The sequence below is a fragment of the Staurois parvus genome, unplaced genomic scaffold (assembly GCF_062004578.1).
Source record: "Staurois parvus isolate SC_StPar_1 unplaced genomic scaffold, SC_StPar_1.0 ptg000227l, whole genome shotgun sequence".
Classification (NCBI taxonomy): Eukaryota; Metazoa; Chordata; class Amphibia; order Anura; family Ranidae; genus Staurois; species Staurois parvus.
The window spans coordinates 621,877-637,919 of NW_028318023.1; the positions used below are offsets into that span (position 1 = coordinate 621,877).

General features: G+C 41.6%; 1 protein-coding gene across 2 annotated transcripts in view; it reads right to left on the reverse strand.

Annotated features, from left to right (window-relative positions):
* Positions 1–16,043, reverse strand: part of LOC149460500 (uncharacterized) — a 44,568-nt gene that overhangs the window by 13,255 nt on the left and 15,270 nt on the right. For both annotated transcript variants that reach the window (XM_089679561.1, XM_089679560.1), the window contains exons 4-6: positions 11,247–11,324; positions 7,120–7,158; positions 3,501–3,650 (exon numbers count right to left, since the gene is read on the reverse strand). In XM_089679561.1, the coding sequence (XP_089535687.1) occupies positions 3,501–3,650; positions 7,120–7,158; positions 11,247–11,324 (267 nt within the window). The remainder of the gene's footprint in view (positions 1–3,500; positions 3,651–7,119; positions 7,159–11,246; positions 11,325–16,043) is intronic.

Here is a 16,043-nt window from a genome sequence, read left to right on the forward strand (position 1 = left end):
ACAAGAGAAGAGGTGATTTCTCTTCACAGGAAGGGCAATGGCTATAAGAAGATTGCAAAGATGTTAAACATACCAAGAGACACCTTAGGAAGCATCATTCGCAAATTCAAGGCAAAGGGCACTGTTGAAACGCTACCTGGTCGTGGCAGAAAGAAGATGCTGACTTCGACTGCTGTGCGCTACCTGAAGCGTAGAGTGGAGAGAAGTCCCCGTGTGACTGCTGAGGAACTGAGAAAAGATTTGTCAGATGTGGGTACAGAAGTTTCAGCCCAGACAATAAGACGCACACTGCGTAATGAAGGCCTCCGTGCCAGAACTCCCAGGCGTACCCCCTTGCTGTCTCCAAAGAATAAGAAGAGTCGACTGCAGTATGCCAAAAGCCATGTGGACAAACCACAAAAGTTGTGGGATAGTGTTCTGTGGACTGATGAAACAAAATTAGAACTGTTTGGGCCCATGGATCAACGCTATGTTTGGAGGAGGAAGAACAAGGCCTATGATGAAAAGAACACCTTGCCTACTGTGAAGCATGGTGGAGGGTCAATCATGCTTTGGGGCTGTTTTGCTTCTGCAGGTACAGGGAAGCTTCAGCGTGTGCAAGGTACCATGAATTCTCTTCAGTACCAGGAGATATTGGATGGAAACGTGATGCAGTCCGTCACACACCTGAGGCTTGGGAGACGTTGGACCTTTCAACAGGACAATGATCCCAAGCATACCTCCAAGTCCACTAGAGCATGGTTGCAGAGGAAAGGCTGGAACATTTTGGAGTGGCCATCGCAGTCACCAGACTTAAATCCGATTGAGAACCTCTGGTGGGACTTAAAGAAAGCAGTTGCAGTGCGCAAGCCTAAGAATGTGACTGAACTGGAGGCCTTTGCCCATGAAGAATGGGCGAAGATACCCGTAGATCGCTGCAAGACACTTGTGTCAAGCTATGCTTCACGTTTAAAAGCTGTTATAACTGTAAAAGGATGCTGTACTAAGTACTAAGATTGAATGTCACTTGGGGGTTGAATAAAACTGATAATGCTGTGAGCACAGAAAAGACATTTGTGGTTATTTCATTATAACTGTTATGTTATATTTGTCTGACCTACAAGTGCCTCTTTAATGTAAATGTAAGCAAGATGACTGAATGATCAAAAGCAATGTCAAACTGGCCAAAACACTCAATTTCAGTGGGGGTTGAATAATTTTGGTCACAACTGTATGAGACAGCTGGGTGGTCCCTAATGCCAAGCTGATGCCCATATGCGTCCACAAAGAATGTTTTTTTCTGTGCTGTGACCCAGCACACTGACTAAGGCTGGCCATACATTTAGGGGCCGCAGCGTGGAGGTGAGCAGGTACGCTAGCTGGTGTTGGATACATTTGATAAAGGGGATCACCGTACCTGTCGCCAATCATTGTTTGCATATACACGGAGTTATATTGGACTTTTGTCTGTTTAGTTCACTATTTATAGCACATTTGTCAGTTTTGTCCTGATTTTGATATGTCATTTTTTTCATCTATGCATTTGATACACTCGCTTGTCATTTATTATATTGTGGATCACGTCATTTTTGTGGTTTTGTTTTTAATGATCACATGTTTGTTGCCACTCTCTCATGTACATTTATTATCTGTGTGTTCACTTAGAGCATTTTATTCACCTGGTGGTCTTGCCCACCTTTTTTTTCTCATACAGGTGGGACTGAGCACCCCTGTTCACTGTATTGTTCCGCACCTGTTATAGGGGATTTCTTATCATTTTTTTTCACATTTTTTACACATTTTTTTCACATTGATTATCATTGTTTATGTTGTTTCATATTACGCATTTGTTGTAATTTTTCTTTCACGGTTTTTCATTTGCTTTACTGTTTTTTACTCTTATCTTGGTTCTCATCAGCCATATATATAGGGTTTCTAGAGGATTAGCGCGGCACCCAGGGGCGGACTGACCATTTGAGAACTCGGGCACTACCCGAGAGCCCGGGGTCAGTAGGGGGCCCAATGAGATGCCCTTGGTACCTTTCATAGGCTTTTTTGGGTGTGGTTTAGGTGTGGGCGAGGACACAGGGGCCCCATGATCCCCTATTGCCCAGGGGCCCCATGAGTTGTCAGTCCACCCCTGGCGGCACCATTTTCATTTTGGTTCTTTTCACTATTTGGCATGAAGGCCACTAGTAGTCTCTATTTGGGAAAACACGTGACAATGTTTCTAAAGAATGCTTTAGTTTTGGGTCGTGGGGTGGTGCTTGCAGTGCCATTCATTGTTAATAGCACCCCAAGCATAGGTAGCAGACACTCAAAAAAGTGCACTACAAATGCACCAAAACATGCACTGAAAAAATGACCGAAGCTCCACAACTGAAAAAGTTCTGCAGTTACTTTGGGACATTTGTCATGCATAGGGCAACCCATTCAAGTTAATGGGCTGCCCTAAGGTCGTCCTGCATTAACACGTGAAAGATTCACATTAAAAAAAAAAACCTGCTGCACTTAGGCATGAATGGGGCTTTAATCAGGAAGTTAGGTGGGATCACCAGATATTGTTTAATATTAGCTGCTGATTTAAAAAGATTAAAACCTACTTTAACATGCTCAAGCTTATAAGAAATTTTATGATTGGGTTTACACACAATGTAAAACAGACCTTGCACTACAGTCAAGGTCTGCATATTAACATTGTCCACACCTCTAAAATACTGCAAAAAATGAAACAAATGTAAGTAAAATGCAAGCCCACCTTGCTTTCTACAGAGTGTGATATCATACTACTTCTGGCAAGATCCCAGGAAATGCTGTTTAGGCCAAAGCTTGCAAAATGACAGCCAAACACAGTCCAGGATCTCGTCAGAAGGAGCATGACATCACCCTCGCTGTTGGAAAGGTATGTATATTTCTTATTTTTTTCCCTAAAGGTTTTTATGTATTATTTTGTACATGTGAGGAAGAGAGCACAATAAATAAGAGAACCTTGCATTTTTGCCACATTCATAATCTTACATTGTGAGAAGAAGCATTAAAAAATATACAAATATGGCTACTTCTACATATGTTTATAGTTGCATATGATGCATAGAAAAAAGAATTTTAAAGCATTAGTCCACATTTTTAAGATAATGTAGATCAAGCTGTCCTATTTTATATATATCTAAATAACACTTTGAAAAGACTGTGCATTCCTGTTAACATATAGTGCATGGGTGTCAAACTGGTGGCCCTCCAGATGTTGCAAAACTACAAGTCCCATTATGCCTCTGCCTTTGGTAGTCATGCTTTTACACTTGCAATGCCTCATGGGACTTGTAGTTTGGCAACAGCTGGAGGGCCGCCAGTATGACACCCCTGATATAGTGTATATACTTCAGCCATAGACAAGATATAGAAGGACTTTAATCACTGAACCTTTGTATAGGTAGAACACATAAAGAGGCGGGAAGCATATTGTAAAATGCTCTACTATCTCCATTGATGATTTATTCGTTCTCATGTTAGTACAATCTCACCTCTGGAGCAGAAGTTCCTCCATTTTCTTCCTCACCGCCTTCAGAATCTGCCTCTTCCTCCTCAGCTTCTTTCCCCTCTGTTCCCTCGCCTCCTGCTTCTTCTGATGCAGCATTCTTTCCATTTTTACCAGAATCCACTGAATCCTCTTGCTGCACACATACAAACAAATTAGTCTACATTTGTATAATGTACTAAACAGTACAGTCATAAAAAAAATCACAGAAACATAAATATTACCATAATATTATTTAAATATTATCATAATTTTAATGTTGAATTCCAGGTATAGATATTATTTGCTCCAGCTTGGCCCAATATACCTATACAGGGCCTGGGGTCAGTAGGGGGCACCATGAGATGCCCCTGGTACCTTTTTCATAGGCTTTTTTGAGTTTGGGCAAGGACACAGGGGCCCCATGATCCCCTATTGCCCGGGGGCCCCATGAGTTGTCAATCCGCCCCTGTACCTATATATATACCATGCCTAGCCAATGCCATTGGAAGACACTTCTACCCTAGTGATCTTCAATTGCAGGTTCATCACTGAGTGGCTGTTCTACTGCCCCTCAGCAAAGGCACCTTTCAGAGATTGCTTTGTGATGAATGAATGCAAAGTTTTCTCTGATTGGACAAGGTAGAGAGTGTGATATTACCACCCCACCTAGTCCATTCATTTAGAAACCACAAAGCAGACTGTGAATAGCACCCATGCTGAATGGCCAACCTCCTGTGTTCAGAATGCAGCAGGAAAGCATCTTGGCACAAGACTCAGAACCTAACAGAGATCACTGGAGTAGTAGTGTCTACTACAGTGATCTACTACAGTGATTTCCAGCTTCCAGGTGCATCGGCCAGGTATGTTATATACATAGTTACATAGTAATTGATTAGTCCTTGTGGGGAATCTGGTTACACAGAGTTTAAATAATAACAAATTCTTTGCTCCCATGGCCATGGAGCACAATGGCTAGCTGAGGATCCGGCATTTTAGCAGGGAGGCTTAGGGGGCTGTTTATAAATGTTTCTACCCAAGTTTCACACAGCTTTCACTTAAGACTTACACATTTTAACTAGGAAATCCTGGGGGAAAGTTGGTGAATCTTCTGTGAAAAAAATGTATAAATATACCCCTTCTTTTCTATGGTCAAAACATTTTGTTTTTATTTTTAAATAGATTAGAGATGGCTTAGGACTTCTGTCAAGTTGTCATTGCTGTCTGTTTTCTCACTCCAGATTTTCACCCTCTCAGTTTACCCACATGGACTGAAAGGGAAAGATATACAACATTTTACAGCGTTCAACACATTTGAAAGTAAAGGGAATCTATTTTTTACAACTGTCTACTTTTACTTCCGGTTGTGTCTCTGGAGCAGAAAGTGAACAGATCTCTACCCAATGAGAAACAGATTTTAGCCATTACCTGTGTAGACAGGTACAGGTCTGCAGCTTGACGAAGCGGCACTGCAGTCAGGAGAAACATGGTTTCTCTGTGATTTCCTGGTCTCCTGAGGCAGCGTTCCAGTTGGCTATGCTGCATACAGGTGACCCCGGGCAGCCATCTTGGGTCAACAGAACCTTTAGAGGTCCCTGCCCCCAGGTTTTGGCATGCATTTTGCATTTGCATGCATTTTGCAAAGTGGATAGTGCAGGGAAAGAGCACCCGTCTGTCAGGGAAAGTGATTAGTGGAGGGAAGAAGTTCCAGACAAGTAGTGACAGGCCTTTCTCCTCAGTGTGACCAGACTGGCCACACTGCCAGTGCATCAGAACCTGCTGTATTCTCAAGTTGCACAGAACTGTGAGTTCCTCCCAGTGTGGCGCATTCCCACTGGTCCATTTGTTAAGATGAACCTGTTCTTTAATACATGTTTTTGGTCATCTACCACAGGTGTAATTTCTGCCGCCGCACCACGCTGCACCTACCCACACCTGTATCCCCTGTCAGTAGATACACTATAAGACTAAAGCCACCCATACATAGATCAAAATATGTCTGGTTCAGCAGGGAATGAATGAATTTCAATCCATGTATGGGCACCCTGGTTGTACAGAAGTTGATCTATCGATCAATTTCTGTACAAATACCTGTCAGGTTTTTTCCAGATGATCAGTGCTGCCGACTATATCGTGTAATGTGTGGATGGTGGAATTGGCACCATTTTTTTTTTTTTAGATCCGCTGGTTGAATGAAAAACAAAGTGGCCTATCTTAACTAAAATAACTGACATACATTATATTGCCAAAAGTATTGGGACACCTGCCTTTACACGCACATGAACTTTCATGACATGCCAGTCTTAGTCCGTAGGGTTCAATATTGAGTTGGCCCACCCTTTGCAGCTATAACAGCTTCAACTCTTCTGGGATGGTTGTCCACAAGGTTTAGGAGTGTGTCTATGGGAATGTTTGACCATTCTTCCAGAAGCGCATTTGTGAGGTCCGGCACTGATGTCAGATGAGCAGCCCTGGTTTGCAGTCTCCACTCTAATTCATCCCAAAGGAGTTATTTCAGGTTGAGGTCAGGACTCTGTGCATGCCACACAAGTTCTCCCACCCCAAACTCGCTCATCTATGTCTTTATGGACCTTGCTTTGTGCACTGGTACACAGTTATGTTGGAACAGGAAGGTACCATCCCCAAACTGTGCCCACAAAGTTGGGAGCATGAAATTGTCCAAAATGTCCTGATATGCTGACGCCTTAAGAGTTTCCTTCGCTGCAACTAAGAGGCCAAGCCCAACCCCTGAAAAACAACCCCACACCATAATCCCCCTCCACCAAACTTTACATTTGGCACAATGCAGTAAGGCAAATACCATTCTCCTGGCAACCACCAACCCCAGACACATCCATCGGATTGAATCAAAGCATGATTCGCCATTCCAGAGAACATGTCTCCACTGCTCTAGTGTTCAGTCGCGACGTGCTTTATACCACTGCAGGTGTCGCTTTTCATTGCGCTTGGTAATGTAAGGCTTGGATGCAGCTGCTCAGCCATGGAAACCTATTCTATGAAGCTCTCTATGAAGTTTGGAGGTCTTTAGCTATTGACTCAGCAGACAGTTAGCATCTTCTGCACACTGTGCGCTCCAGCATGCGCTGACCCTGTCATTTTACATGGCCTACTACTTTGTGACTGAGTTGCTGTTGTTCCCAATCGCTATCACAGTTGACTGTGGAATATTTAGTAGCAAGGAAATTTCACAGATGGACTTATTGCACAGGTGGCAATCTGTTATGGTACCATACTTGAATTCACTGAGCTCCAGAGAGTGGTCATGGAGGCGATTGGAACACCCGAAACCAATGATTTGGAGGGGTGCCCCAATACTTTTTGCAATATAGTGTATTTCGCACGGTAATGTATCAGAGGTGAATTATAGTGGAAAATATATTTTACTCAATTTGATGTTTTATCATCTGCCATTAATATTATCTGGAAACCTCAAATCTGAGGTTAACCTCCATTGTGGTTTTCAAGAAGTATTCATTGGAGAATAAAGCAATATAATGAGTCACGAAACCACACGATTTAAAAACAAGATTTATGATTGCACTTGGTATTTGTATCTGGGAACTACACTTTTAAAGCTAAAACGGTGTTCTAAATCTTTAGAGTACCTCATCAGAGCTATCTTCTTCTTCTGAAGAACCTCCAGCCTACAAAATGAAAAAATAAAGAATTAGGAAATTTTAGCACAAATGTCTACAGAGTAAAATGTTCACTGACATCTAGCTGACTCTAAATAGAGCCAATCACCATTGAACATCTGTAATAAATTAAATCCACACTTTTATTTGAAAAAATAATGCAGCCTTTACTTAACATGATTGTATACCTGTGAAATAAATCCATCTACATAAGTTGTACCTGTATATGTGCAGTCTTCCCTACATCTGTTTAAAGTGCTGAATTTATAAAGCTTTTCTGAGAGTTCTGAAAAAAAGGGTGCAGAGAGCTAAAATTACACTCTGCAGGGCTCAGTGAAGAGAGCTCTGAGAGCTGATTGGAGAGAAGAGACACACACCCCTTTCACACAAAACACAGGAACAGAACTAAGGCAGTCACTCTGCTGTAGGTTCCTTCCTGTCACCATTTTTCTCTTGATGTCAATAAAACTTGTCAGATGTGATTAATGCTAATAGCAGAGGAATGGGGCAGCAGACAGAAATGACACTTAGTTCCCTTAATTGAGACAAGTATATATTTCATGTCAGACGTTTACAACCACTTTAAGTTTTATTATTTACTTGTATTTCTTCCCTGTATGAAAAAACAAGCCAGGTCTGAGTATGAGGTTATAAAGCAATTATGTATCCTGTGTTCACTGCTGATAACAGACATTCAAACAACTGGCTTTTGACAAAGGTTCTAACAGCATAACAGAATTTAAAAGCTTTCTTAGTTGACAGTTTTAATCTCCATTAGCATCCTGAAAACTGTGGGGTTTATTTACTAACCCCTGGTTCACATATATGCGGCCGTGTGGGCCGCATTTTGCGCAGGTACAAGAGCCCATTCATTTGAATGGACTCCCGTGCCCCGTGACACGCAGGGAAGAAGTCCCTGCACTTCTGAAAACGCAGCTTGCAGGGGATCCTCAGTTCCCAGTACGGTTGCGTTTTACAGTGTGGGCGGCGTGCCATTAGAATCAGTGGCACCTGCCCACGGGTCCGCATTCCTCTGTGCAGGTGATGCGGCTGCACGGATTTTTGTGCGAATCCGCAGCCGCACCACCCGCACATATGTGAACCTAGCCTAAAGCTGGTGCACTCAGAATCTGGTGCACCTGTGCATGACAGCCAATCACCTTCTAACCTCAGTTTGTTCAATTAATCTTTAGAAATAACACCTGGAAGCTGATTGGTTCCTATGCAGAAGTGCACGAAATTCTGAGTAAGCCAGCTTTAGTTAATAAACCCCTCTATGCGTTATAAAAATTGAGCTCATAAACAGACAAGCTTAACCACTTGCCTACCAGGCACTTATACCCCCTTATTTACCAGGCCAATTTTCAGCTTTCAGCGCTGCCGCACTTTGATTGACAATTGCGCGGTCATGCAACTATGTACCCATATGAAATTTTGATCATTTTTTTCTCACAAATAGAGCTTTCTTTTGGTGGTATTTAATCGCCACTGTGCACTTTACTTTTTGCGCTATAAATAAAAAATTGCAAAAAATTTGAAAAAAAAAAAAGTTTCTTTGTTTCTATTATAAAATTTTTCAAACAGGTAATTTTTCTCCTTCACTGATGTGCGTTGATGAGGCAGCACTGATGGGCACTGATAGGCGGCACTGATAGGCACTGATAGGCAGCACTAAAGGGCACTGATAGGCAGTACTAATGAGGTGGCACGGATAGGCGGCACTGATAGACAGCACTAATGAGGTCTCACGGATAGGCGGCACTAATATGCAGCACTGATAGGCGGCACTGATAGGTGACACTGATGATGGGTACCGATAGACGGCACTGACTGGCATCACTGCTGGGCACTGACTGGCGGCACTGACTGGCACAACCGCTGGGCGCTGACTGGTGGCACTGACTGGCAGCACTGCTGGGCTGCACTGGTGGGTGGCACTGGTGGGCAGCACTGGTGGGTGGGCACAGGTGGATGGCACTGGAGGGCACAGGTGGGTGGGCACAGGTGGGTGGCACTTCTGGGCACAGGTAGGTGGCACTTCTGGGCACAGGTGTGTGACACTGCAGAGTGGCACAGGTGGGTGCACTGCTGGGCACAGGTGGGTACACTGCTGGGCACAGGTGGGTGATCTGCTGGGCACAGGTGGGCGGAGCTAGTGGGCGCACTGCTGGGCACAGGTGGGCAGAACTTGCGGGTGGCACTGCTGGGCACCGATCATCAGGGCACTGATCATCAGTGCCCTGATGATCGGTGCCGATCCCTGCTCTGACAACTGCCGGTTCTCGGCAGTACTTTCCTCACGATCTGACAGCGTGAGGAAAGTGCAGCCGAGAACCGGCACTTGCATTTCCTTCTGATCAGCGTGTCATTGGACACCGCTGATCACGTGGTAAAAGGCTGCTGTGATTGGCCTTTTACCACATCACATGATCAGCTGTGTCCGTAGGACACAGCGATCACGGAGATCGCCGGGTGCGCGCCCCCTGGGGCGCGCAGGAGAGCGCGTTCTGGGAGGACGTCATATGACGTCCACTCAGAACTGGCCGGCCGCAGTGCAGCCGTCATTCGGCTATCTGCGGTCGGCAACTAGTTAATGAATAGATATTTGTGCTCCAACCGGAAAACATCAGAAGCACACCTGGATTTAAATTTTTTCTTTGTAGGCCAGCTGCCTTGCTATGACCCTTTTCCAACTGCCACCTTCCCCTGGGCAACACATACACAATATACAGTACCAACACTAATTTATCAGGACTTTAAATTGTAACACTAGCGAGATTTCGAGCTTACTCACAAAATTTTGCCTCCCCAACCATTACCTTCAAACTGCAAAAACAGCTGGACAGGGTATATACTTGCCATGGTACAGCAATAATTATACTGACATGAATAGGGCTGCACCACAGCTGCAATTGTATGGTAATGTGGGCTTTTAGGGGTTAAAATATGAGGTGAAGATGCAACATAGCTACTCCTCACCGTTTGTCAAACACCCTCTAAAACGTGATCCACTGCGGATCGCAATTCTGAGATCAATGAAGCCCAAAGGCAGAATGATTTCGTCTTGCCCCCAAACTTGGTTAGGGTACTGTAACAACAATTTTTGATAATGGATATTTTTGTATTTGCGGCAATTCAAATTATTTTTAAAATTCAGGTTTTTCAAAAAATGATGAATCTCATCCTTTCAAGTACACAAAGTTGCAGCTGAAATTATAACATGGTATGTTTATGTTTTCTTTGATATCAATAAATCTTCATACAAGGTGAATCCATTGTGGGTTGCCAGGTTTACTATGCATGACATTTGCTAGAACAGAGATGTGAATTTACAGTAAAATTATGAGTTTGCTTCTGAGTAAAAACTAAAGGTGCATTTGGAGTACTCTGTGTTCTGCAAACAGGAAACGGCTCCTAAAAGTAGTAAAACAAACCTCTGTATTTATCTATAAATGTCACCAGGCCACAGGTCTTTATAGACTTAATTCATGCTCACTTGGTCATGGTTATCATGAATATTTGCACTGCATGTCTCACTTTAAATTCAAAATGCAGTTATCAAGGATAATATTTGCCTATGGTTATTATATTTTTTCATTTCGTTTAAGAATATACTAATTTTCCAAAAAAAAGTACCATTCCATCACAAGTGCAGCCTATAAAAGCCTTGGGTATCTTTCTCACAACTCTTCTGTGTCAGTTGGGATGTGATTGCTTAATTATTACTTCTGTTTATCTACTCATTGTCCTTGGATTTATCATATTAGCAGCATTTCAACCTCAAAAAAAACAGTGCAAACCATGAAATATGCTACTAAAAAATATTCTATTGGCATGAGCTATGAAAAAAATTGCCTAATCTAAAATGTATTTTAAATTAATAATAGCAGAAATGTCATGTGCATACATTACGATATACATGCTTTTAGAGATTAATTTCTGGCTGCAGTTTTCTATAAAGAGACATAATACGATAAATGAAACCACAATGACATTGTATATTTCAATCAATTATTTGAAGTTCAAATAGATTTGCAAATTGTTAACATTATATCCACAAATCAGTATCTATTCAAAATAACTATGCAGCTACTTACTCTGGCATAGGTTATGTATTTAGGAGGTGCCTGAACGTGTACACGTCTGAAAAAATAGCCATATCTATTCCTCATTACCTAGAAGTGGGCAAGAAAAATAAGATTAAAAGCAAAACCATACATGTAGATTTAAACAAAATATAAAATATTGTGATATATTGAGAATAGAATAGAAAGGGATAGAATATCTGAGGATGGTATGAGGCTACTCTTTGTAACTGGAAAAAATTGGGTTAATCTCCATATACAGAAAGGATTTTCGACTGTAAGAGTTGTAAAAATATGGCATAATCTACTTTTCCCAAAGAACTGGTTCTTGCTGATTCATTAGGATGTTTGAATAATGTTTATAATAAAAAACATCATATAATCTTATTCCAAGAAGGTATCTGTTTTTCTTTGGAGCTCAGGAAGGGTTTTTCCCCCACTAAAGGAAATCTGACCCCAGTTTATGTCCGTTTTATTTTTTGCTTTTCTGGCTCAATTGTGGGTTTAGTCTTCTAAGGAGCCTTTTTTTGGCAGAGCTTGATGGACGTGACTTGTCACTTGTAAATACAGTCTGTATGCAGTATTATCCAATCACGTAAAAGGGAAGTTGCAGTTCACTTTGAATACCCAATTATGTGAAAAAAGGAGAGAGGAATTTGCTATTTACAATGTTGAATATTTGGAGTAAATATTCATAAAGTTTATTGTGTGAAAGATTCCTAACTCATTTAGTAGATCCACCTGTGTGGGTCACTTTTTGAATCTGGATTGGATGCATAATGCACAGGAAAGAGACTACAGAGACATTTGAAAGAGAGAGTGGTCGAGTGAGACTGTAAGTGAGAGCATGGAATGAGTAAAAAAAGTGCAAAAAAAGTGTTTCGAAAAAAAAACAACCTAAAAACAAAACAGCTATATACCATAGCAAAGCAGCTGGCCATGATTAAATCTAGTAAGGCAGAGAAACAATACTCAGTTCAGAGTAGAGTATAAAAAGTTTGATAAAACAGCATAAACACCTTTGAAGGTGAATTAAGACAATGAAACTACTGTTCTTAGTAGCCTATTTAAAGGTTGTGTTTTGTATAGAGTAATAGGTGGATACAGGTATAGGTGGTCCATTTTATCTGAGACTCAGAGTAGTCTGTTGCTCATGGAACTTTGAAAGCTATTAGTCTTGATTTTAAGCTTGTGTGAGCAAAGCTCTCTGGTATTATGTCTTGTTTTGCTATATACGTTTTTGGTGTATTAGTGTGCATATTTGTTATCAGAAATGTTTTATGTATTTTGCAATATCTTTTATTTATATTTATTAACTATCCATGCTTTTATTTAACACTGGCCCTTTAAGCCCGCAGCCCAGCCACCAGACTTAGGAAGAGCAAGGTGAGCCATGAGGGAAAAAAGGAATGAATGCGCAGCACTGTGCAGTTTGGAGAAAAAAAAAACATAGACCCAGGATGGGCAGAGAGGGGATCCAATGGGCAACAGAGAAAACCCCAGTATACAAGCCATAGGAACTTGCGGAAAGCCCCATGTGGACCACCAGAGAAAGAAAATCCAGAGAGGAAAGGTGCAGATTCCAATAGGCCATCTCGCACAATAGCCACCAAGGATATTGTGGCCTACACTTCATCTGCCTTCATCCAACTGTAAGAAAATGGCCTTCAGAGAAATGACTGAAGTGGACATCCGGACATCGGAGTGGTAAGCAGCTTTTGGCCATCCTCTGTTGTGCTAAACTTTGCTTACACCTGTTTGGGGACACTGCTGCCTATAGAACAGCATTCCTACCCACTACTTCTGTAGAGGAATTTTTCCATTTTTTGCAAAGTAGTGTGAAGTAGTTAAAGTGGACCTCTGCCCCCTTTCACTGTTAACTGTCTGAATCACTTTGCAAAGATACCTTTTTACCTTTGAGGTTGAGGGCTTCATCATACAGTATAAAGGACCCTACCGCCAACAAGTGATAGATGTACTCACGCTCCAGTGGTTAGCCAGAGCCTATTTCATTGTAGTTAGGCCTTATTCATCTGCATGCATATCAGGGATATTGGTCAGACCACTGTTTATATACCTCTCTTTTCACTGGTGGAAAAGAGAGTGAACACCAGCCCTATTTACTGTACTATGTTGTTGAATTATACTGCTGTGTGTGAACCATTGCATTCAATATTGCCAAGCTTGTTTAACCACCTGTTTTATTAAAAGCTGATTTATTGCCATTGGTGCTGGTGTTATGTTGGGTCCAGTTATGGGATCATCACTGGAAATATTAAGAGAACGCATCTTTTACCATCAGTGGCCAAGGGAAAACCTTCTTTTAGGCCACTCACTGAGGGGCTTAAGGAAGAAAAAGAAGCCCAGGCTTATGCCATTGCGCAGCCTCATAGGGGACCCTCCCCATCTGTAGCCTGTGATAAGGCTAAGGAGTCACTGATACCTTGTTTAAAAATTGTGCTATACCATCTTAGAATATTTTGGAATAAAACTTCCAGCACCCTGTCTAAGAATGTCATTGTAATGGTTTATCCAGGATAAAGCATGACTGGCATGATCCAAATTTCAGCAGGTAAAGCGAGCAAAATCTTCTCTTGTATAAAAAGAGGTATAGACTCCAGAGAATGATGTCATTCTACCCCTGTACAAATCATTATTATACCTCATCTGGAATATGCAGTTCAGTTTTGGGCACCAATTCACAAAAAGAATTTTTGGGAACTGGAGAAAGTGCAGAGAAGGGCAACCAAACTGTTAAGAGGCATGGAGGAGCTCAGCTATGAGGAAAGATTAAAGGAATTTAATTAATTCTCTCTTGAGAAGAGGAGATTAAGGGGGGATATGATCAACATGTATTAATACATCCATGGTTCATATAGTGAGCTCGGTGTAGATTTATTCACCCTGAGGTCATCACAAAGGACTGGGGGGCACTTTATACATCTGGCGGAAGAGAGATAACCTCCAAACACGGAAAGGTTTCTTCACAGTAAGAACTGTGAAAATGTGGAGTAGACTTCTCAAGAGTTGGTTCTGGCCAGCTCAGTAGATTACTCTAAAAAAGGCCTGGATTCTTTCCTAGATACACAGAATATAACTGGATACTAACATTTATAGGTAAAGTTGATCCAGGGAATATCCAATTGCCTCTCAGGGGATCAGGAAGGATTTTTTTCCCCTGCAGGAGCAAATTGGATCATGCTTTGCTGAGTTTTTTTGCTTTTCCCTGGATCAACTGTTGGTGTAGGATTATAAGTTTTTTTTTTCTTTTTATGGTTGAACTAGGTGAACTTTTGTCTTTTTTCAGCCAGACTAGCTATGTAACTATGGTTATGCGGTGAATTAAACCAAAAGCATATTAAATAACATTTTTGGAGGTACCTGTTGATTATATAAGCTGCTTTATCTAAATGCAAGGAAACATTTAGAAGACGTTTCACTTAAACCTTTACCCACCAAAAGTACAAATCAATGTTGAATGCAGCTCTGCAAAGTAATATAAAAGCACCTTAGTGTGTATACTGAAAATAAAGGTATTCAGCATTTACTTACATTTCAATGGGTTCACCTCCTGGTCTTTCTAGGCACTAATGATGTAGTCAGGGCCTCATAGCTGCCCCCTGGGAAAGCTATGTCACCAGTGCCTTCTAGGGAAATCTTGTGTATACACTCTGAGATCTTGCAACATTTTGCTAAATCTTTTCTCCTTAGATGATGTCTAGTGTCATAGGCACAGAGGAAGCTATAGAGCTATGCATGCATTAACAAAAGCTCAAAAGAATTCATTAACTCGTTCATGGATGCTTCCTACTTATTTTTACAAACACAACATTGTCTGCTTCCAAGTTGCACTCTAGTGCATATGTGCAGGATCATCCTGAGTATCATCAGGGGGGGTTATATCTCTGGGAAAATAAAACACATATAATCATCTACCCTTTCTAAAAATGGACACTGCAAGAAGAACGCTGGAAGGCAAAGAAGATGAAAAAATGGAAGGAAACAAGACCCTGCAAGGTAGAGTAATTATATATTTAATTCAGTCATTTCTAAACATTTTGAAAGGTGCCTTTACTTTGGTTGGGATGTTTTGCTTGAATGCCTGCTTTAAGAGGTAAATGAAGATTTAATGGAACAATGTATTTGAGTAAAAGCTTTTAGGACCTTTTAGGACTGGTTGTTAGACTAGCTTCTGTTGAACAGAGAAGAGTAAACATGTACCAAAAGTTGGGCAGTTCCTGCTGAACCAATCATCTTTTGGTACAAGTATACAGTGGCAAAGCTAGACATTCTTTCACCTGAGGCCAGTACTCAATTAATCACCCCTCACCTGAGAGAGAAGCTCTCCATCCACATACCTCCAGCCCCCTGTCTATAGAGAAAAGTTCTAGTGTAATGAATACATAAATAAGCCATGAGATAGTAATAATAATAATAATAATATATATATTATACACTTCAAAGTTTTGTTGACTCCCTGCACATGGTTTGATTGAGCCTTACTTCCAAAGCAGATTAGGAGAGGGCACCACCAGGAAAAAAGAAGTGAGCAAAAAAGTTTTGTTAAGGCCTGCTTCAATGCACTCCTCTTCCTTCCCAGTGGTGCCCCTTCTAATCCACCCCTGAGCTGAGGCTTGGAATCACCTCATTTTACAGTCATGGCTGGCTTATTAAAGGCCTGGCCCACTGGGCTGTTTTCTTTTTGTTGTGACAGAGCCCCTTCTAATATGCCACAGAGGCGAGGATTAAATGAAGAGATTACAAGCCTCACCTCTGGCAGAAGAGGCAGCACTCAGAAAGAACAAGTGA